General features: G+C 44.2%; 1 protein-coding gene across 1 annotated transcript in view; it reads left to right on the forward strand.

Annotated features, from left to right (window-relative positions):
• Positions 1–16,651, forward strand: part of Tex48 (testis expressed 48) — an 80,254-nt gene extending 63,603 nt beyond the window's left edge. The window contains exons 2-5 of the mRNA XM_050121843.1: positions 11,601–11,720; positions 12,364–12,483; positions 15,318–15,428; positions 16,548–16,651. Of these exons, the coding sequence (XP_049977800.1) occupies positions 11,601–11,720; positions 12,364–12,483; positions 15,318–15,428; positions 16,548–16,651 (455 nt within the window). The remainder of the gene's footprint in view (positions 1–11,600; positions 11,721–12,363; positions 12,484–15,317; positions 15,429–16,547) is intronic.
• The last annotated feature ends 7,323 nt before the right edge of the window (positions 16,652–23,974 follow it).

Raw genomic sequence — 23,974 nt, forward strand, 5'->3', positions numbered from 1 at the left:
AAACTGGTACGTGGCTTTGGTCCCAGCACTTGGAAGGCAAAGGCAGGAGAGATTGAATCTCTATTAGTTTAAGGTCAAGCCTGGTCTACATAGTAAGCTCCAAGCCAGTCAGGGCTACATAGCGAAACCCTGTCTCAAAAGAAAGAAACAAAGTCAAGTTCATAATAATAGCCATGGTAATTCTGCATCATTTAGTAAAATTTTTGACATCTATTAAGTAAACTTGAGAATACACAGTAAGAATATGAGTATGAAGGAGCTGTGTTTTCAGGACAAAGTGACAAGCCTAATGCAGAGGGACTGTGACAAACAGGAAAGATCGCACCACAACCAGTTCAAGAATAATGTACCTCTTCAGAGTCTTAAATAACTTAACTATTAGTATCCAAAAGAGACCACATGATCTGTGACCTGGAAGCCAACCCAGGGCACAGGCTAAGTGAAGTGACTTTGTTTTGTGATTTAACAAGACAGAGTGTGTCCTTATGAAGGGCTCAGAAGGCCAGAGACAAAGTGTCAACAATCTCCTTTAAGCAAAAGGCCACCAGAGTAACAGAAGTTCAGTCAGGGGTTCTCCAGACTGGCTGGGCAGGGGTGGGGAGGGCAGCTGGTCAGACCCGCTCCACTGTCCTTGGAAAGCACTTCTTCCACGAGTCACATGTGCAAGGCGACATGTGTTGTAGGAGTCCACTTGTGTGTCTCACCTGCCCAGACTCCCGAAATTACCACACAGAAACTATATTATTTGTAATACTGTTTAGCCAATGACTTAAGCATATTTCTGGCTAATTCTTATATCCTAAACTAACCCATCTCCATTAATCTGTGTATTGCACGTGGTGTGGCCTACCAGCAAAGTTTCAGCATGTCTTCCTCTGGTGGTAGCTTCATGGCTTCTCCCTGACTCCACTTTTTTTCTCCCAACATTCAGTTTAGTTTTCCCCGCCTAGCTCTGTTCTGCCCTGCTCTTCTATAGGCTCAAAGCAGTTTCTTTATCAACCAGTGGTATTTACAGCATGCAGAGGAGAATCCCTCATCAAACATGGAACAAAGCATTTGTATACATGAGGCACATGTCTGGATAAGAGAAGAAAATTAAAAGTAAAGCAATTAGGAGAATGAGGCAGGTTAAAGGCAAGAGTGTTTGCTGAATGATGCATCTCCTAAACACAAGATCTAACCATCTTATATCCATTTTTATTGCTATGAGTTCTGGAAAACAAATCTATAAAAGGGAGCTCAGATCTTGCTGAAAATAACTCAAGAGGCCACAAACCCAAAAAGATTACTACAAATGGGGTAAAGTTCATCATGAGATGTCCTCTATAGTCCAAAGATCCCACACCATAAGACACATATGATGGGAGAAGGGAAGAAGATCCATGTTTGTTCAAGCATTTGCAAACTAACCAGGCTGTATACTGAGGACAGATGAAATGAAGATGAGGCATGAGGAACCCATCACCCCTGGTTTCATATGAGTGCAATACTATCCATCTTTATTGTGTTCATACCTGATATCCAGCAGGAAACAGTACCAGGCACATAATAGGCTCTCAAAACTATATTCTAAGATGTTACTCCTTTGTCTTCTAGTTTGAATTGTTTCTGATGAAAAATAGGTGGTCATTCTGTTTTTTTTCAATATGCAATTGAATCCTTGGATTATTATTATTTTGATTTTTAAAGTTTAAAGGTTTTTTTTTTAATTTCTTCTTTGGCTATTGTACTTTTATGTGTTAAAGAGTAACTTTACATTTTTATGTTTGGTGAACTCAGAGTCAACATTCTTCATCCAACTTGGGGGAGGGAGTTTGTCGTTCATGCTTCAAATGCTTCCACTGAGCCTCCTACCCCTGCCCAGAACACATTAGTTGTGCCGCGGTCTCAGCTTGCTGCTGCTCTTCTCAATCTTCTGTTTAGACTTATTTATTTGTTTATTGATATTTATTGAGCTCTACATTTTTCTCTGCTCCCCTCCCTGTCCCTCTCCCCTCCCCACTTCAACCCTCCCCCAAGGTCCCCATGCCCCCAATTTACTCAGGAGATCTTGTCTTTTTCTACTTCCCATGTAGATTAGAACTATGTAAGTCTCTCGTAGTGTCCTCATTGCTGTCTAAGATGTCTGGGATTATGGTTTGTAGGCTGGTTTTCTTTACTTTATGTTTAAAAAACACCTATGAGTGAGTACATGTGATACTTGTTTTTCTGTGTCTGGATTACCTCACTCAAAATAATGTTTTCTAGCTCCATCCATTTTCCTGCAAAATTCAAGATTTCGTTATTTTTTTCTGCTGTGTAGTACTCCATTGTGTAAATGTACCACATTTTCCTTATCCATTCTTCGATCGAGGGGAATTTAGGTTGTTTCCAGGTTCTGACTATGACAAACAAAGCTGTTATGAACATAGTTGAGCACATACCCTTGTAGCACAATTGAGCATCGTTTGAATATACCCAAAAGTGGTATTACTGGGTCTTGAGGAAGGTTGTTTCATAATTTTCTGAGAGATCACCACACTGACATCCAAAAGGGTTGTAGCAGCTTGAATTCCTACCAGCAATGCAGGAGTGTTTCCTTTACCCCACAACCTCTCCAGTATAAGTTGTCATCAGTGTTTTTGATTTTGGCCATTATTTCAGGTATAAGATAAAATCTCAGAGTTGTTCTGATTTGCATTTCTCTAATGACTAAGGGTGTTGAACATTTCCTTAAGTGTCTTTTAGCAATTTTAGATTCCTCTATGGAGAGTTCTCTGTTTAGGTCTGTACTCCATTTTTTATTGGATTATGTGTTCTTTTGGTGTCCAATTTCTTGAGTTCTTTGTATATTTTGGAGATCAGACCTCTGTCTGATGTGGGGTTTGATGGAGGAAGGTCATTAGTTAATTAATAAAGAAACTGCTTGGCCCTGATAGGTTACAACATAGGTGGGTGGAGTAAACAGAACAGAATGCTGGGAGGAAGAGGAGGTGAGGTAAGACGCCTCAGACAGACGCCATGCAGCTCATCACCAGGGCAGATGCGATGAAGCTCCGACCCAGGATGGACATAGGCTAGAATCTTCCCAGTAAGCACACCTTGGGGTGCTACACACATTAATAGAAATGGGTAATCAAGGTGTAAGAATAGCCAGTAAGAAGCTAGAGCTAATGGGCCAGGCAGTGTTTAAATGAATACAATTTGTGTGTTGTTATTTTGGGGCATAAACTAGCCAGGTGGCCAAGAGCTGGGCTGTGGGAAGAGGCCCGCAGCTCCTACAACAAAATGGCGCCCAACATGGTAGCAGCAATTTCTCAGGTCTGCTCTGCTTGCTAGAAGCAAGCAAGCGCTCTCATCTAAGAGAGGCTTCGTGACTCAGCTTTAGCTGCAAAACCCTGTAGCTCTTTAAAAGGTCCTACCAGGAAACACTTAAACACTGTTGATGAAAAGTTGAATGCATGCTTTTCGGTTTTCAGCTGTAGCAGGAAAAAAGCTGCACTGTTTAAAAATGCCAGCTTTCTGGGCCTTCCTGCCAGGGCAAACTCTGACTGTTTGAGGCAGGAGGGCCGGCTACAGAGAAAGGACTTGAGTGTTGTCTGTGGACATACTGTTGCAGCTTGCTTGCTGACAGGGACCTTGAAATGCCATAGAGTTGTGGCTACAGTCAGAACCTCAGCTATGAGGCTGGAAAGCTAAGGAATGGGCTGGATCTAGCTGTCAAAGCCATGGCTTTAACCCTCTCCTTAAGGATTCATGTAGTCAGAAAAAGAGAGATATACAGTAAAGAAAGATTCAAAAAAAACTTTAAATGATTTACAGTGTGTTAAAAAGATATGCAGGCTAAAAGTTAAAGTTCTTAAAGTAACAAACAAAAAAAAGGATGAAAGAGAGTAGTTGGGTGTGTTAGTAAACACATTTAATCCCAACACTTGGGAGGCAGAGGGAGATTGACCTCTGTGACTTCAAGGTGTGGTCGCATACGCCTTTAATCCTAATGCCTGGGAGATGTCTGGATCTCTGAGAGTTCAAGGACAGCCTGGTCTACAGAGTTATTCCAGGACAAAGATATACAGAGAACCTGTCTCAAAAAATAAAAGTAAAATAAAAGAAATAGAGGTTAAAATAAAGCCACACAAAGATGGAAAATACACAGAGAGTTCTGTGTTTAGGTCTGTACTCTTTTTTTTATTGGATTATATGTTCTTTTGGTGACCAATTTCTTGAATTCATTGTATATTTTGGCAATCAGACCTCTGTTTGATGTGGGGTTAGTGAAGACCTTTTCCTATTCTGTAGTCTGTCATTTTGTCTTGTTGACCACATCCTTTGCTTTAAAGAAGCTTTTCTGTTTCAGGATGTCCCATTTATTAATTGTTTCTCTCAGTGTCTGTGCTGCTGGGGTTATATTTAGAAAGTGGTTCCCTGTGCCAATGCATTCAAGTGTACTTCGCACTTTCTCTTCTATAATGTTCAACATGGCTGCCTTTATATTAAGGTCTATGATCCATTTGGACTTGAGTTTTGTGCATGGTGATAGATATGGATCTATATTCATGTTGATATCCAGTTATGTCAGCACCACTTGTTAAATATTCTTTTTTCCATTTGATATTTTTTCCTTGTCAAAAATCAGCTGTTTAAAGATGTGTGGGTTGATATCTGGGTCTTCTATTTGGTTCCATTGGTCCGTCTGTCTGTTCTTATGCCAATACCAGGCTGTTTTCAGTCCTGTGGCTCTGTAGTAGAGTTTGAAGTCAGGGATTGTGATGCCTCCAGAAGTTCTTTTGTTGTTCAGGATTGTTTTGGTTATCCTAGGATTTTGCTTTTCCATATGAAGTTGAATATCATTCTTTCAGGGTCTTTGAAGAATTTTGTTGGAATTTTCACGAGTATTGTATTGTATCCGTAGATTACTTTTGTTAATATTGTCATTTTTACTATACTAATTCTGCCTACCCAAGAGCATAGCAGATCTTTCCACTTTCTGTGTCTTCAATTTCTTCCTTCAAAGTTTTAAAGTTCTTGTCATACAAGTCTTCCACTTGTTTGGTTAGAGTTACTCTGAGATATTTTATGTTATTTGTGGTTATTATAAAGGGTGTTGATTCTCTGATTTCTTCCCATCCCTTTTGTCATCTGTGTATAGGACGGCTACTGACTTTTTTGAGTAACCGATTTTTTTTAATTTGTGTCTTTTGTGTCTTAATTTTTTGAAAACCTATTTTATAACCTAGGTAATTGACAGAATCTCCTTCTGTATTTTTTAGGAGCAATCTTTAATTCCCATTTAGGTAAAACTATCTTTACTTTTTTAAACAGTCTTTTTAAGGTATCTGTTTGAATCAGATAGCAAAATATCATCCATGTAATGGTAAATTATAGAATTAGGAAATCACTTATGTATTATTTCCAATGGTTGAGTTACAAAATATTGACACAAGGTGGGGCTATTGAGCATTCCCTGTGGGAGGACAGTTCACTGGTACCTCCTAGTAGGCTGAGAATTATTATAAGTAGGCACTGTGAAGGCAAAGTTTTTTGTGTCTTTTTCTTGTAAAGGTATAGTGAAGAAAAATCCTTTAAATCAATAACTATGAGAGGCCATCCCTTTAGTAACAGAGAGGGCAGAGGAATTTTAGATTGCAGAGGGCCCATAGGTTGAATAGCCTTGTTGATAGCTCTAAGATCTGTCACCATTCTCCATTTTTAGATTTTTTTCTTAACAACAAATACAGGAGAATTTTAAGGGCTGGTAGATTTTTCTATATGTTGAACATCTAATTGCTCTTGTACCAGCTGTTTTAAAGCCTATAACTTTTCCTTAGCTAAAGGTCATTGCTTGACCCATATTGGCTTCTCAGTCAACCATTTTAAAGGCAGGGCTGTTGGTACATCTGAAAGGTTATCAATTGCTTTGTGTTCTTGTACAGCCCAAACAGCTGGTGTTTGTCTTCTGTAATATCTTCTAATTTTATTTTAGAAATATAAGCTTTAGGGGCAGCAGGAATGTTAATCTGGGAATTCCATTGATGCAATAGGTCACGACCCCATAAATTTACTGTAATATTGGCTATATATGGCCTTAGTTTTCCTATTTGCCCTTTTGACCCTATGCATTTAATCCATCTCATGCTTTGTCTTGCCCAAGATAGGGTTTTAATTTCCATGAATTGAACATCTACCTCCTGAAGAGGCCAATTTGGATGCCAAGATTCTGGAGTAATGATACTTACATCTGCACCTGTGTCCAATAAGCCTTTAATAAAAATGCCATTTATACACACTCTTAGCTTTGGTCTTTGTTCATTTATAGAAGTCTGTCAGAATATATGTTTCCTCTGTCCCACCAAATATTTTGACTCATTTTCCACATTTATCTCAACATTTAGACAGTTATATTTTTGAGAGCAGGCATGGGACCTTTTACTTTTCCTGATGAGACATGTTTTCCACAGGAACTGAGAATGACTGGACCACATTTGTCATGGGGGCCTGAGAGAGACCCCCCCATGGCATTTCCCGATGGTATCGGGTTGTCTTGTCCATCTCTGTTGACCTACATTCATTGGTCCAATGTCTACCTTTGTCACATCTCCTACATAAACCTGAAGGCTGAGTCCTCCTGCTTCTGTTATTCACAGAAGAGGCATTATCTTTGGAAATCCGTTGTCTACAAGCCCTTTTTATATGTCCCATATTACCACAATTAAAACATTTGATATTTTGATGTCTTCTCTTAGCATTGGAAATTGCTTTTCCTACCCATGCTTCAGTACCAGAGTCAAATGTCTTGACATTTATTGCATACAAGACCCATTTATCCAAGGGTGTTGATCTGATCTTTAAAGGCCCCAGGATCGTTTTGCACTCTATGTTGGCATTCTCATACGATAAATATTTAATTATTATACGTCGAGCTTCTGGATCAGTTATCCCTATTTGTACGGCCCTAGTTAGTCTTTGCAAAAAGTCACTAAAGGGTTCTCTCTGGCCCTGTTTAACCCTAGGATATGATTCCACTCTCTGTCCTGGTTTATGAACCCTGTCCCAAGCCTTTAAAGCTGCTGTGGCACATACAGACAGGATGTGGTCATCATAAAGAGCTTGGTCCTGAGGATCAGAGTAAAGTCTGTCACCTAGAATTTGATCTAGGGAAATCTCAGTTCCTTTTATTCTTTCCTGTTGTTCTACAATTCTTGCTTCCTCTTTAAAAAGGCATCTCCAGTCTAATTGTGGCCCATTTTCTAGGACAGCTGAGATTAACTGAGCCCAATCATGAGTGGCTTTGTCACTGAAAGCCCAGGTTTTAACCATCTCTCTAACAAAGGACGAATGTAGTCCATAACTCACAATTGCTTGTTTAATTTCTTTTAAATCACTCATATATACGGGCTCCCATGTATATTCCTTGAAAACCTTAGGGTATTTGGAGCCAGCTACTTTTTTTTATGTTATTACTGGAAAAGCTGGTAAAACTCTGGGGAAGCTATCCCAGAAAGTTTTACGCACTGATGAAGTTAAATTTTGTCTTCTTACCTTTTGCTCCTGGTCATCAAAGTCGGTAATTTTCTCAATCTTTTCAAATCTGTTTACCATTGCCTTCTGTAAAGTCTGGATCTCCTGTCTAGTATTCTGCTCTAATGCCTTCATTGAGGATTCTAAGGTATGAAGTCTGTCCATTAGAGATAATATCTCATCCTTGGACATAATCTTTTTGGCATGTATATTACCTTCTTGGAGAGACATTCTACCAGTCAATCTGTCATACTCCTTTGATAGAGTCTGATTAATACAATCAACAGTGTGAATCCTCTCAAATAATATTTCAGCACCCACTGTCATGGACTGGATTTTATGTGTCAAATCAGCTGTTTCCTTCTCCAGCTTGCTTTATCTCTTCTTAAATGAATTACTATTAGACTGTACCTTTCCCAAAAATAGCTCAGTTGACTGAGCTGTATTAAACAAAGACCCAGTATCCTCCTTGAGAACTGTAATCTCTTTCTTGAAGAGTTTGGCATCAGTCTGTGTTGTGTGTAAAAGTACCTCAGCTGACTGAAAATTGTTAGTTAAGATGGTCGTGTCCTTCCTTAGATTTTTAACTTCTTTTTTAAGAAGCCTGGATTCAGTCTGTAAAGACTGCATCATTTTTTATTGTCAAGCCATATTTTTATGAAAAAACTACAGAATACAAGAAAAAAAAGGTGAATCCTAGAAATAGCCATTCTTTCTTTACTCTGTATATTTAGTGTTTTGACTATTATGTGGCAAGAGGACTTTTTTTTTTGATCCAATCTATTTGGTGTTCTGTAACCTTCTTGTATCTTCATAGGCATATCTATCTTTAGGTAGGGAAAGTTTTATTCTATGATTTTGTTAAATAAATTTTCTATGCCTTTGAGTTGAACTTCTTCTCCTTCCTCTATATCTATTATTCTAAGATTTGGCCTTTTAATGATGTCCCATATTTCCTGGATATTTTGGGTTAAGCTTTTGTTAGATTTGATGTTTTCTTTAACTGGAGAGTCTATTTCCTCTATTGTATCTTCAGTGCTTGAGATTCTCTCTTCCATCTCTTGTATTCTGCTGTTCATGCTTGCATTTGTGGTTCCTGATCTTTTTCTCATGATTTCTGTTTCTTTTATTTTTCATTTATGTCTTTGTCTTCTTTCTTTCTTATTTATTTAAGATTTCTGTCTCTTCCCTGCCACCGCCTCCCATTTCCCTTCCCCTCCCCCAGTCAAGACCCCCTCCCTCATCAGCCCAAAGAGCAATCAAGGATCCCTACCCTGTGGGAAGTCCAAGGACCACCCACCTCCATCCAGGGCTAGTAAGGTGAGCATCCAAACTGCCTAGGCTCCCACAAAGCCAGTACATGCAGTAGGATCAAAAACCCATTGCCATTGTTCTTGAGAGCTCAGTAGTCCTCATTGTCCACTATGTTCAGCGAGTCCAGTTTTATCCAAAGAAAAACATATAGGCATCCTCCTGAATATTAACCTTCATCAGGTGATGAAAGGAGACAAAGACAGAGACAAAGACCCACATTGGAGCACCGGACTGAAATCTCAAGGTCCAAATCAGGAGCAGAAGGAGAGAGAGCACGAGAAAGGAACTCAGGACCGCGAGGGGTGCACCCACACACTGAGACAATGGGGATGTCCTATCGGGAACTCACCAAGGCCAGCTGGGCTGGGTCTGAAAAAGCCTGGGATAAAACCAGACTCACTGAACATAGCGGACAATGAGGACTACTGAGCTCTCAAGAACAATGATTTCTGTTTCTATAATTCCTTTGGCTTGTGTTTTCTTTTTTGTTTCTATTTTAGTTTTCAAGTCCTGAATAGTTTCCTTTATATGTTTTATTTCTTTTTCTTAATTTTCTTTAAGTGATTTGCTGATATCTTCCAATTTTTTCCTCAGTTTCTTTAAGGGACTTTCTCATTTCATCTTTAAGAATTTCAAACATTCACTTGAAGTTATTTTTTAGTTCATTTTCTTCCGGGTCATCCATTTTTGGTTGTTCAGGTCTTGCTGTCGTAGGGTCTTTAGGTTTTACTAGTGTTTTGTTGCTCTTTGTGTTGCTCTAGTGTGTGATCTTAACTTTTCTATTCATCTTTTCCTCTCATAGGTATGGTTGGAGCTGTCTGAAATTCTGTTGAATAATCTTCTAGGTACCAGTGAATCCAAAGCTCAGATGGTTGATCCTCGTGGTACAGTCAGTGTCACAGTTCTAGTTTCCCCATTGGTTACTCAGTGTTCCTGGAGATAGTTCAGTGCTCCTGTGCCTTGCTCTGCTCACTTTCAGTTTGCTGTCTCAGGCCTACTTTAGCCTAGATTGCCGGCTTTGCCCTGTTTCTGAAAATCCTGGTCTGGATCCTGTCCTGCAGAAGTCCATGGCTTGGAGTTGAACCTGTTCTAGTGGAGATGGCTGACTCTGGATCTGGTTGCTGGCTCAATCCTGATCCACCAGTGTTTTGGGACTGGATTTGCTCCTGGCTGCTGCTCCCAGTGGAGCTTGTTTGCTCTCTATCCTAGGTAGCTGTTTCTGTCCCACACTGGTTCTGGTGGAGATCACTGACTCTGAGTCAGGTCTCTGGCTCAATACTGATCCACCAGTATCCCAGGACTGGGTTGGCTTCCGGGACTGAATTTGCTCCTGGCTGGTGCTCCCAGTGGACCTTGTTTCCTCAGGCCTTCTCTGTCCTAGGCAGCTCATTCAGAGCCACCCCTGTGGAATTTGTTGCCCAAGGTGGAGTTCCTTGCCTCAGGGCAAATGTGGGTTGGAGTTGGACCTGGAAAGGTTTCTGACTCTGGTCTACTGCCTCAGAGGTCCCAGACTCAGGTTGGACCTGCAGAGGTTCCAGGTTCCTGCCTGTTCCCTTTGATGTCCCAGACCAATGCCTCTTCTCAATCTTTTAAACATTTTTTCATTCTCTACTTCTATGTGTGTAAATTCTATTGTCTTTTCTGTTCCCTCAGATTCACTATATCATCTACTGTTAAGTTTGTTGTCGATCATTCTCTACATTTTTCTTTCAGATGCTGGGTGTGTGTGTGTGTGTGTGTGTGTGTGTGTGTGTGTACACAGGTACATACAGATCAGAGGATAGCTTATGGGCATTGGTCTTCTGGGGACTGAACTCAGACTGTCAGTCTTGGAAGCAAGTGCTTTTACCCATTGATTCATCTCTTGGGCTCCAATTGCTGTTTTTTATAACTAGAATCTCTACTATTCCAGGATTAACTTTTCTTTCTTCAACACTATATTTCTTCATCTACTATATCCATTTCTTTCTACCACCAGAGATACTGAGCAAAAGTGAGACATAATACATATTAACATGGGAATCCTAGCCTTTGCATTAATCATTATTGGTTAAAGAAACAGGGAAACCAGTTAGGAGACTATTGAAATAACCCATGCAGGAGATGTTAGCAGCTAGGACCAATTCAGCAGTTAATAAAAGAAACAAGTAAATTGGTTGTGATGACAGACACCTAATCAATACTATGGTAACAATTCCTTAAAAGGAATTTTTGACACAGAACATGAATGGAACATATCTAAAGGTTTAAAAAGTTGACATATAAAAGGAGTTGGAACTAAAACAAAACTTTATACTCTTGTACCATTGACACATGAAAGGCTTTTGGAGGAATCACCCAGATTAACTTCCCCTTACCACTGAGGGACTTACCCAAAGCCATATGGCAAATGTTCACACCAAGAAGTAAGCCTACATGACTATACACTTCCTTACCATGTTCTTGTGGGGCCAGGGAGTTGGAATAACTTAGAGGTAATGAGTTATGAAGAGGAAATCAGAGGAATGGAATGGCCATGGGCTCAGCACTTCCTGTATACCTACCACCACGGAGTCAGCTTGCATATAGTTAACACTTTGCTTCTGTAAAATGAGAACCACTATTCCTGTTTTCCATGCAGTAAGAGTGAGGCTCTAGAAGGCTAAAGAAAAATCCAAGACATGTCCCTAGAAATGGAGATGACACAGAGCTATCTGAAACCTGCTCCCCAGTGGCCTGCTCCTGCAGGATTCTGCTGACCAGTGGTTTGCTCCTGCAGGATTCTGCTCCCCAGTGGTCTGCTCCTGCAGAATTCTGCTCCCCAGTGGCCTGCTCCTGCAGGATTCTGCTCCCCAGTGGTCTGCTCCTGCAGGATTCTGCTCCCCAGTGGTCTGCTCCTGCAGGAGTCCTGCAGGATTCTGCTGCAGCAGGTCCTGGCTGGAGCGCAGACACAGATGAAGGAGTAGCACTTTTCAGCTATGGTCTTGTTCATCTAGGAAACAGCCCTGCTTGGTGAACTGGGCACAAATTCAACACCAGTGATTCCACTGCAAACAAAGCTGGCAGAGTAAAGTCTTCAATTCCTCTCTATGGGTAAGGAAACTCTGTATAAAACAAGAAAAAATGTCCTTAAGAGAGGGCTTCTGGGTTGGGGGGATGGCTCAGGCAGGAAAGCACTTGCCATGGAAGCTTAAGGACCCGAATCTGGACCCCAGAACCTTCATAAAAAGTGGAGCATGGCAAGGTGTGTCTCTAGCCCCAATGCTGGGGATGCAAAGACAGAGAGATTCCTGGAGTAGCTAGCCATTCTGTCCAAGTGGCAAGTTCCAGGTCCAGAGAGACCCTATCTCAAAAAGCGGAGGTGGGGAATGGTTGACACAGATACCTGATGTTGCCCTCTGGCCTCCACATACACACATGAACACACACACACACACACACACACTAGCAGCAGCAGGAGCTTAGAAAGAACCAACATGAACTTCCTGACCACAGGGAGTCACAGACAATTTCTAACAAATCCATGAATTCAGATCCAAGAATACATTGTCCCCATTCGCTTACCTCCTACAGCAACCTACCAAAACCTGGCCTCGAAGATACTCTGTTTATGCTGCCGGGACTGTGAGGAAGCCGTCATCGAGAGCTCCAAGCCTCCCAGTCAAACCCAAGAGAATCGGCCACCATCCTACAGTAGGTATCCAACAAGAACACCCTGCCTGACTTCCCTAAGCCTCGGCTTGTCTACCGTCTTCCTCCTGAAATGACCCCAAATTTCCTTCGTCATTACTATACTTTTATCTTTTGAGATTATAATTACATCATTTTCACTTTCCCCTTTGTCACCCCAAACCCTCATGGCTCTCTCTGTTACGTGCATATAAGTATATACATACTATTCCTAAATACGTAAGTACAACCTGCTCAGTCTGTATGATGTGACCCGTATGCTTTAAGGGCTGACTATTTGGTATTGAATACCAATTGTGTGTGCTCTTTCCTGAGGAAGACTTTCTCCATCTCTCAGTACTCCTTAGTTGCCTGCTTTGTGTAGGACGAGCCTGTGGACTCTCTCCACCCACTCGCACATATCATTTTCTTCCTTGTTCAGCTCATGTTTGGGCAGACGTATTGGAGAGATTTTATGGGTGTATCTTCTGGCTGACTTATTAGGAGACATGATCACATAGTCAACTCCCTGGTCCTCTGACTCTACAGTCTTTTCTCCCTCTCTTCCACAATGTTCCCTGAGCCTTAGGTTAGGGAGTGGTTTTGTAGATATATCCTTCATCTTTTGATTGAAAAAACTCCAAGCTAAACTGAGATGGAGAATGCATGGCTATGCACAAATAGTCAGTGAGCTCAAGCTTGCTAAAGTGTGAACTGAGGTCTTGCAGCACGGATATCACCGGAGAGCTTCTTGGAACACATTTTTAGGGCTGAGGATGTTAACTCAGTTAACTTAGCATGCCTTAAGGCTTAGGTCCAATCCTAGCCCCACACATAAAACAAAAAGAGTGTGGTGGCACACATCTGGTCCCCCCAAAACTTGGGGAGATGAGAGTTTCGAGGTCACCCTCTACTACTTAGTGAGCTGGAGGTCAGCTCAAGAGATATGAGACTCTCAAAATTTAAAAAGTGCATCTCCAGACCCCGTTAAAACCTACTGAGTTAGACCTGTGTTTTAGTATGGTCTCCAGGTAAATCTGGATGTACTTTGCAATTTAAGGAACAAGGCTAAAGACTCTAAGGCAATAATTAAGGCCCCCTGCCTTCAGAGCTAACACACCCCTTTGAGTTTCAGTTCTGCCACAGAGGTTGAGCAAGTCACTGTTAGAGTCAGCTAGCCTGTTGTGTAAAATAGGAATATCAATAATACACTTGGGGAATCATGGGTGTGTGGAATAAAACAAGGTCCATAGGTGCCTAGCACAAAACAGGAGGAGAAGCAACAAAGACGGATAAGTTCAGAAAGACTCCGGCAAGGCCTCTGTTAAGAAGCCTTGGAGCTCCAATGGCCAAAGTTCAGGCCACATCACCACACCTTCTTGTCTTCCCCCTCAGCATTCTGAGACCCCTTGGGACACTGAAGGCATCCCAGCCTCCAGTTTGTATCACAGCCTTCTTGATGGCCCAGAACAGAAAAGACAGGAGTCAAAATCAGCAATTTCAGAGAGAGAAAGAGCATTATTATCAAGATCAGGCAGAGCTAAGACTCATGGGGACACAGCAGGACAGAGTGCTGGTGGAATCTGCCACCATCCCACTGACAGATGAAACTGGACAAAGAGCAGGAAAAAATCCTGGAACCGAAACCTGTAGACCAGGCTGGCCTCGAACTCACAGAGTTCTGCCTGCTTCTGCCTCTATCTCCCGGGTGCTGGGATTAAAAGCACACACCACCATTGCCTGGCTGAAGAGCAAAATATTAAAAATACAGATTCTCTTTCCCCTGATGATGCCTGCGAAGTGCGATCTACCATTCGCCAGTACACCCACACCTCTGTGTTCAGCCCTAGGTGGATCCCCACCTGCATTTCCCTATCTACACTGAAGCTCTAGTGGATCCCCCACCTGCATTTCCCTGTCTGCACTGCAGCTCTAGATGGATCCCCACCTGCATTTCCCTATCTACACTGCAGCTCTAGTGGATCCCCCACCTGCATTTCCCTATCTACACTGCAGCTCTAGTGGATCCCCCACCTGCATTTCCCTATCTACACTGAAGCTCTAGGTGGATCCCCCACCTGCATTTCCCTGTCTACACTGAAGCTCTAGGTGGATCCCCACCTGCATTTTTCTGTCTGCACTGCAGCTCTAGTGGATCCCCCACCTGCATTTCCCGTCTACACTGCAGCTCTAGGTGGACCCTACTATCCCAAGCAAAGCATGTTATTTTGTGGCAGGTATGAGCAGAGGCCATTTGTTGAGTTACACATCCAGTGTCTAAGCTGTTACCCCTGCTCCAGAGACCTTCGCCTGTCTCTGAAGTTTTTGTCATTATTCTAGACGTACATAAAGGCTTAAATACAATCCATGCCTGTCTCTGCAGTAGTAAAATTTGGAAAAAAAAAGTCTAAACACAAAATAGTCCATTGGATAAATAAATCTTGAATTATCCATAAAAGAAAATTCCATCCATTTACTACTTTTTAATGTAGTGACATGGGGAAAAAGTTTATATGAAGAAAATGAATCACATACATGGAACACGCAATCTGATGAACTGTGTTAAAATATGCTTAGGTAAAAGTAATATCTGGGAGGAGAGGAGTTGGATCGTTTTTTCTTTTGTAATGGATATGCATTGCATTTAAAAATAGAAAAACATAAAAATATAGAAAAACATTGATCCTTTAAAATATGTATTTCTAAATTCAGCACCTGCTTAAAGGAGGAAGTTTCAAACTCTGCCCATCCTATAGTATCCCTCATTCGCCTGTGTGCTGCTTCTACCGGCTTAGTGCCCTCACTTCTGTGATTGGCCAAGCTTCCCCACGTGACACCCATGGAATTCTCATTGTCAGGTTCGCAGACTCAGAAGAATGAGTTAAACAAACCAAATCACAAGTACACTAATACCCAGTTCCCCACTGGTCAAGAGAAGAGATTCTCTTCCAGCAGCAGCGAGTTTGAAGGTGAGTCCCAGACACTGGCCTCTGGGAAGGGGGGCTCCGTCCTGATGGCCAGACCCTATGGGTATGTGAGTTAGCTGTCCACACTGCAGAGGGCGCTGTGCATCCTACAGCACCTGGCCTAGCTCATTATTTTCCATGCTAGACGCTGTATTTGAAGGAGCGGCTCTGGGAGGAAAGGACGCTCCACACACACTCTCTATTCTGGGCACCACAGTGTGGTCTGGAATGTGCATTTTGTGTAACACTGTTTAATCTTTACACACTGAGCTCCAGACTGGTAGGTCCGCCCTGGGTTTGTTTTCTGATATTCCCCCAAACCCAGCCAGGTACAGGTCAAATGAGCAATATCTGAACATGCTAATGAGCTGAGCACAGCTCAGGTGGTTGATATGTCTTTGGGTCAAAGAAGAACTGATGCCCCACCTAGTTCAGTAGCACAAACCATGAAGAAGAAAGGCAGTCATGTTGAAGGAAATTTATCCTGTGCCCAGGTGGCCTCCCAAAGCTCACTATCCCCCAGGGACCACAGAGAGATAAGGATCACTTACATCTCCCCACTGTGGAATCCACCTGTCACTCAAGCCCTTGTTGCAAACAGGAGCCCATTGAAGGGTAAATTTTCCTACAATAGCCTACCTGTTCTATTTGAATCAAGAGTGAGGAGCTGAGGGTCTCACTGGCTCATCAGTCCCTCCATTTCTGATATTCCATGCCCAGGTAGGCTGAGATCCACATTGGGATAGGGACTTTGAACCAGGAAACACCATCCATGTCCAAGATCCCTGTTTCCTACAACTTGTGCTTTGCAAGACTTTCTGTTGTGACTCCACCATGCAAAACAATACCATGCCCGACTAACTAAGCTGGGGTGTGCCTGGACTCCCAGAGAGCTCATGGAATCGGGGAACCTGTCCCAGAGAGATACAGTCACAGCAGTCCGTCCCAGAGGGATACAGTCCCAGCAGTCTGCCCCAGAGGGATACAGTCCCAGCAGTCTGTCCCAGAGGGATACAGCCAACCCATCCCAGAGGGATACAGTCCCAGCAGTCCGTCCCAGAGGGATACAGTCCCAGCAACCCATCTGGGTCTTCACCCACCAGCATGCTTTCCTTCTTTCAGAGCTGACTGCATACAACATACAAACAGGATACCCTAAAAAAAATCTAAACCGCTACTGCCAGGAACACTGGGCCTTCCGGCCATGCCTCATCGGGAGACCCTGAGGATTCTAGTGGCAGTATCACACGGGCTCTGAGCTGTGCAGCTGCTGGAGGGTCTGCATGAGGATGAAGAAGGCAGTGGACAGGATTCATGAAGACTGATTCAGAAACTCCACCACAGGAGGGAAGAGGTCTGAGCCATCCCTGTGCCAACAAGAGTCCCTGCAGCTCCTGACACAGCCAGGGAAGGGAGGGGCTGCCTGCATTAAAGTCCTTGATTGCATTAGAGGACGTGTCCCTCCTCTTTGTCCCTCCCCCACACCTTATAAATATCTTATCTCTTCTTATATTGTCACTTCTAAATAGCCTATAAAAAAACTTGACTTTGTGAATAGCTTTTGAAAATATTTCAAATAAGCTGGGCGGTGGTGGCTCACGCCTTTAATCCCAGCCCTTGGGAGGCAGAGGCAGGCGGATCTCTGTGAGTTCGAGACCAGCCTGGTCTACAAGAGCTAGTTCCAGGACAGGCTCCAAAACCACAGAGAAACCCTGTCTCGAAAAACCAAAAAAAAAGAAAAGAAAAGAAAATATTTCAAATATATAGAAAAGTTGTCTTAATAGAAAAAGTAGATAAAAAAGAAAAAGAAAACTCTTTCAGATTCATCAGTGTCTTACACATCTCCACGTTCATTTTATAATTATCTTATTTTTTTTTCCTGAATGATCTGAGAGTGAGAATCCTGCCCCAATCCTAAACCTTCATGAGCAATTCTTATAGAAAGGGTATCCTCCTTTAACTCCAGCAGGGCCCAGAACAAACGCTGCTCACACACTAAGAGCACCCTATTCAAATGCCAAAATGCCTCAGAGCTCTCTCACCCAGGACCATGGATTCCATGCAGTCATCAAGAATTTCACATATTTCAAGTGCTCCGTTTAGATTTTTCTGATATTTTCACTAGATCAGAGCCAAGGTTCCCATTTGGGGAGGGAATGGCCCAAGAGAAGTATTGTGTCCTCCCTAGTGGGGTGGTATCAGGAGGTGCAGGGCACACAGAGCACCACATGAGTGAAAATATAGATTACTTGCTGAAGGGATTTAGTGTGGAGCTCACTGACAGGCCACTTGCCCAGCATGCAGAAGGCCTGAACTTGATCCTAATACTACAGAGATAAAAACAAAGTCACTTGTTAGATTCAGTTCTTACTAAACAAATTTTTCCACTTTATCGGTTTGTAATTTTTTTTCCAAAAGATTTATTAACTTGGTTTTGTTACTTTGGTTCTCTGGTGTGATTTCTGGGTTCAGTCATGGGCAAACTTTATTACTTGGTTGTATCTATCTTGATTTTCATTACATCCCATTCTTTGTTTATTGAGAGGGCACAGGACAGGTTGTGCAAGTGGCGATCAGAGCACAGCTTGCAAGAACTGGTTCTATCTTTTCATGACGTGAGTTCCAGGGACTGAACTCAGGTCATCAGGCTTGGCAGCATTTTTAGCTACTGAGCCATCTCAATAGTCATGTGCTTTTTCTTGACTCTAGACCTAGGAATTTATTTCATTCTTTTCATTTCCTGATACAAGCACTTAAAGTGTATGGTGGGCAAAACGGCCTCCAACCAAGGCCGCCTTTCCTCCATTTCCTGGAACCTGGGGGCATTTTACACTGTAAAATAACCAGACAGGGTGCTAAAGTGTTAGGGTGCTAACATGAGATGAAGTTAAACCCAGGTGTGCGACAGGCCTAGTCCTCTCAGTGTAGACAGTCTTCCACCCAGTCCCGAGCTTGTTCCTGACAGCACAGAGGCCAGGACAGAATTGAAGTGATGGCGGCAGGCAACGCAGACTTTCCCTCCAGGGAAGACCTTAGCTAGAATGCGAAACAGGGCAGTGCCTGACCCCTGAAATGCTCACCGCTGATGCTGCGCCCCACTCTCCTTGTCTCTGGCGTGCCTACGTAATACTGAGTGCGTGGAACACGGCAATGCTGAACCTGAACTCCATCCCCTTCACTGCCGTATCTTCTTGAGTGCCCTGTGCTCTGACTGGCTCAGCTGGGACGATATGTCTTTGAGTTATGGAAAGAAAGATGTCTGACCTAGGACAATGGCGGAAGCCATGAAGATGAAAGTGGCCTCACACAGGAAACTGAGGAGGTGGGACAGTAGCCGGGACCTACACCTGCGTCTACGCAGGTAGACTGTGTAGACAGGTCCAGCTGTCTCAGAAGAATACATCCTAGCTGGCCCAGTAATCCAAGGACAAGAGACATCTCTTCTAACAACCTAACACATAGTGGGCAGTGGGACAAACCCCTGCATAGGTCAGCAGCAGCCCCCTCCTCCCAGACCTGTGGTCCTGTCCAGAATCTGTTACCCCCATTCCCTGGTTCTCAGTTCTGTGACATCACAGCCTCCTATCCACTTGGCCAGCCTAAAGGTAAGACCTAAGAGTAGGAGAGGGCAATCTCTATGCACTAAAGGATGACAGTGTCCCCACTGAACACCAACAGCAGATACTACACTCCGGGCCGTCTCCATCAACTGCTTCTCCTTCTGGCTCCTGGCTCCTCTCCTGTACTAGATGGCCCCAAAGTGTTCCCTCAAATCTAGAAACCTTCTGGTTTAACATCAGTGACCTTGTCTCATCTTGCCAAGATGGTGTGGGGTCTCTAGAGACCTCAGACTTAGACTCTATTGAATATAAAACAGAAGTTCTCCTCTTCGGCTCCTACATTCATCTAAGGGGGTCACAGGTGGTGCAAAAAAAAAAGCCTCTAAGTCCCCTATGTCACTGTATTTTGGTGACATAAGCGCTTATGTATGCAAGATGCTATGCTAATCCTTTAGACCTTCACAACCTCGGACAGGTCTTATCACCCCATTGTACAGAGATGCGCTGAACTTTAAGAAGGAAAAATTGCTCTGGATTACACAGAAAGGTGTTATGGAAATTAGGACACACCCCTACATCCACTTCAGTAAAAAGTGTGCATGCTTAACCAAAGTGTCACTCTGTCCATCTGCAGGTAAAGTCTTGCTATTTAAGTCCCCCACCATCAGCTCTCAGAGTACTGGATGCTCCTGACCATGCCATCCTGGGACAGCCTTCAGGGGGTGGTAGACAGCAGCAGCGCTGGCTTCCCACAACACCACACTAACAGTACTCAGGCAGATCAGCTCTGTGGTAGAGGATCTGCCTACCGTACGCAAGGTGCAGGCTCCGTCCCCAGTAATGGAAAATAAAACAGAATCACTGAAGTCCAAGCTGTTTCTTTGCCTGTGGCACCTTGAACAAGTCGCATTTCTGAGGCTCAGCTCTCTAAGAGGTAAGAGTTCTCTAGAGGCTGCTTTGCTCAATATCTGTCTCTCAGTTTTTATTAATCATGCTACAAGTTGTTGCCAAGAGCCAGCAGCTGGCTGTTTTGCTTTTCTGGCCTCCAATATCTGTCAATCATGCTTCAAAGGTCCCTCTGACAGAGTGGGTCTCCATGCTGCATCATAGATACAGACGAGATGAAAGAAAAAGGATCCTCAGATGCCACAGGACCTGCGCTAGTTAACCAGTGAACACGAGCATGCCTCTCTCTGAGGCTGGCTCTCTTCCCGTTAACTTGAATAGTGAAGTCCCAAATGAAGCTGTTTTAAAACTAGAGAGTACAAACCCATTGGCAGAAAGTAACCTGCGGAGGGTTGAGTGTCACTCAACAGAGAAGCTCCAGGCATTAACTCTACCAACACAGAGTGGCTCCCACTCTGCCCTGAGTTAGGGTGTGGCCAGAGACCCAAAGGTGCTACTGGTGATCCATCCTGTCTCTGAGAGCAAAAATGTTGCTCCTGTCCAGGATCCTCACACAGGACTTGACACCAGTAAATCCCCCAGAAATACTTGTCCCCAGGTACCCAAGGAGGATTAGTCCCAAAGCACATGGGCTTCCAAGGCCCATAAATAGGTCATAGCATTTGCATCTAACCTACACACACACACACACACATGCGCACACACATGCACACACGTATACACATATGCACACATGCACACACATATGCATACACATGTACACACACACACCACTACCTTTTAAACCATCTCAGGCTACTTATAATGCCTAGTGCTACAGAAATGCTTGTTATGTCCTATGGCTTAGGCAACGATAGGAATCTGTATGTGCTCAGCAGAGATGTACATTTACTCAGAACTTTCTCATCCATGGCCGACTGAAACCATGGATTCAGAGTCCACAAAGGGTTAAAATACATATATGTTGACGATGTGTTTAGAACCATCTGTTTTAGCTGGGCATGTGTCATACATCTGTAACCACAGCAGTTGGGGGGACGGAGCAGCAGGATAAAACATTTGAAACCAGCTTGGACTGCATAGCCAGAACCCCTCTCTAATTGGCCAATCACAGAAATCACAGATTTCTTTCATGGGCAAGTAACCATTCAGCAAATATTGCTGGGCACTTGCTAGAGATTAGGCAGACACAGTTCAGTGGCAGGTAAAGGCCACAATCCAGGGGGGTAAAAGCAGAGGGACCACAAAGGAGAACCTGATTCACCTCAGTACAAGGATAGCTTCCTGAGGAATGTGGGGCAGAGGGAGGAGAGGACCAGGAGGGGAATCCTGGAGAGAGCAGGTTAGACCCCCTGCACAGGGAGTTCCTGTGAGCACAGCAGGTAGTGAGCCAATAGCAAGCAGAGGACAGGTGATGTCTTCAGAGCCTGAAGCAAATGCAGCTGGACAGGAAGCCCTTGTGACCTCACAAAACAGAGTGGCAGGTAGCAGATCTTCTGGCTGCAATTGAGCCCAAGTGATGGGGGGAGGGGCATCCGTGATGGTGAACCAGAGGCAGATAGGGTAACGGGGAGGGCAGTAGGCATGGGGAGGCATTGGGGGTGGGGGGAAGCAGGAGTGCGGAGCAGGAGGAGGAAGGCAGTGGGCCAGACAAGGCTGGACCAGGCAGCCTGAGAGCACAGGCTTGGAGTGCGAAGAAGGGGGGAGCACCGCCCTGAAGACATCTGGGAAAGCACTGCTGGCGGCAGATGTGCTTGGCTGCTGGAACTGAGAAAAGGGAGAAGAGGAGACAGCACTCAGGTGGACAGAGGCAAGCTGAAGGCGCTTCTGCACCTCTCCCGAAGAGGCCCAGGCCAGGGTCGGCTCTTACCCTGCATGGTAAGAAAGACTGTTTTCTTTTGCTTTTCTATTGCTATGACAAACAACCATAACCAAAGGCAACTTAGGGGAAAGAGTTTTAGTTTGCAGATTTATAGTTCATCCTCATGGGAAGCCAAAGCGGGGATTCTTCGGGGACAAATGAAGCAGACAGCCGGGAGAAATGCTGTTTACTGGGTTGCTTCCTCCTGCCTGTGTTGGGCCAGCTTTCTTACACAGCACAGGAAGGACCATGGTCGGGTAACACCACACACACTGGGCCAGGCCCTCCTTCATCAAACAGCAATCAAGAAAATGCCCTCAACAGACATGCCCACAGGCCAATCTGATGGAGGCAATTTCTTAATCAGGGTTCTGTCTTCCCAAGTATGACAAGTTGACAGTCAAAATTTGTCATCATGGTGGCTACTAGCAGGCTGTGGGCAGAAGAGATATGATTGACTCACTCAAGGAAGACCACATGGAAGGAGCAAGCGAGAATGTGCAGCCAAGGCAATAACGCGGGAAGGAAACTGGAGAGGCAGATACGAAGCTGGAGCCCAACAATGACACCATAGAGAAGACAGTCAACAACTGTGATGTGAGTTTCCAGAGTGGGGCTGTGAGATCACGGTCACTCTGAGACTCTGGTCACTCTGAGAGGCCACATCCCACAGCTTGAAATCGGGTCTGTCCACCCCCGCCCCTACCACTGTTTCTCTGGAATAGAGAGTCAATAAATCATGCTATGTCGAACATCACCTAATTTTCTAATCTTGCCCAGTACCTGGCATCTCCAGTGCTTTGTCACATAGACTGTGTTGACCTAAATCACACCAGTGCAGATCCTCCTGATACCCCCTAAAAGGATATAAAAGCCACGTATTTCCCGTAGTTCAGGGCTTTTTCTCTGAAGGTTTCTCCTCTGGGCCCCCCTGACTTATGTTGTCTAAGACAGTTATCAGTCTCTTCCTTTAAGCCATCCTCTCAATGAAGCTCCTTTCCAGGTCTGAAAGGGAAGTCTCTCTCTCCCTTTGAGTCCTTATTGTGCAGTATCTGACATAATATGCCGCCCCTGTCTGATGCTCTCCCACCTCAAGGCTCAATCATGCTCTCACAGTCTGGACCATCTCTCCTAATCGAGTCCATTCCTGAAGGGTGTTTTCATGCCAGTTCCTTTCCCGTACCAACCAACCCATCTGTCATCCCTTTTCTCTACCAAGGTCTTTGTGATAGAAAAGAGGGATCTAGAGCAGGACATGGAAGAGAGAAAGGAGACTGGAATGTGGTAGACTTAATGCCTTAGATCATCAGACCCAGTGAACCATCTGTCTTGCCGATGTGGCCAGAGACAGGCATGAGCTAGCCCACAGTCACACAGCAGTTAGCAGTGAGGGGGGGACTTGAATGAACTTCATGATCCTGCTCCCCTAGACCTAGGCCCAACTGAAATAAACTGGAGCCAATGAGGCCCATGGGAAAAGAGGACAGTGAGCAGAGGGACTTCTCGTGAGCACCCATGCCACCATCACTGCAGCAGGTGACAGGTAGACACCCGCTCCTCTGGGTTAAACTGTTCTTCCTGCTTTCCCGATGAGAAGCAGAACCTCAGGTCCTGCAGGCCCACTCAGCATCCTTGCAAGCAGAAGATAACTCACCTGAAATTTGTGCACGGGCTGCAAGTGCTGAAGATCTGTGTCGGCGAGGCTGGCAAAGAACGGATGGGCATAGGTGAGCTCTATGAATCTTGGGCTCATTTGAGAAAGAACTCAGCCAGTGAGCCATAAAGAAGGACCCCATCACCATCTGCTGGCTGAAGGAGGAGCTCCAGAGTACAGGCTTGTAACCCTTCTACTGACAGGTCAACTCTGGCCTTCAAAGTAGTAGAGCTGGATAGGTAAGTGACTTGACAGTGGGAGGGGAGTGGGCCAGTGTGACCCACCGCTTAGCCAACAATGGGCTTCTGGGATTGGGGCTACACATCCAGCTGCCCAGTACCTTTTCCTCTTTCCAACGCATGGCTTCCAAGATCTTCTGTTGCTGTTGCAAGGCCAGTGAGTCGACTGTCAACACTGCTGGCTGCCACTCTCCAAGAAATCCCCAACAGGAACACCCTCGGCACTTCAGTAAGTCCATACTTGGCACAATGGGCACAAGCCTGAGTTACTTCTTGGCAATTCAGTCTTCCCGGCCACTTCTTGCCAGGACACTTTCTTTAAGACTTTG

This window comes from Alexandromys fortis, unplaced genomic scaffold, assembly GCF_014885135.2.
Source record: "Alexandromys fortis isolate MF-2015 unplaced genomic scaffold, M_Fortis_MF-2015_v1.1 scaffold_183, whole genome shotgun sequence".
Classification (NCBI taxonomy): domain Eukaryota; kingdom Metazoa; phylum Chordata; class Mammalia; order Rodentia; family Cricetidae; genus Alexandromys; species Alexandromys fortis.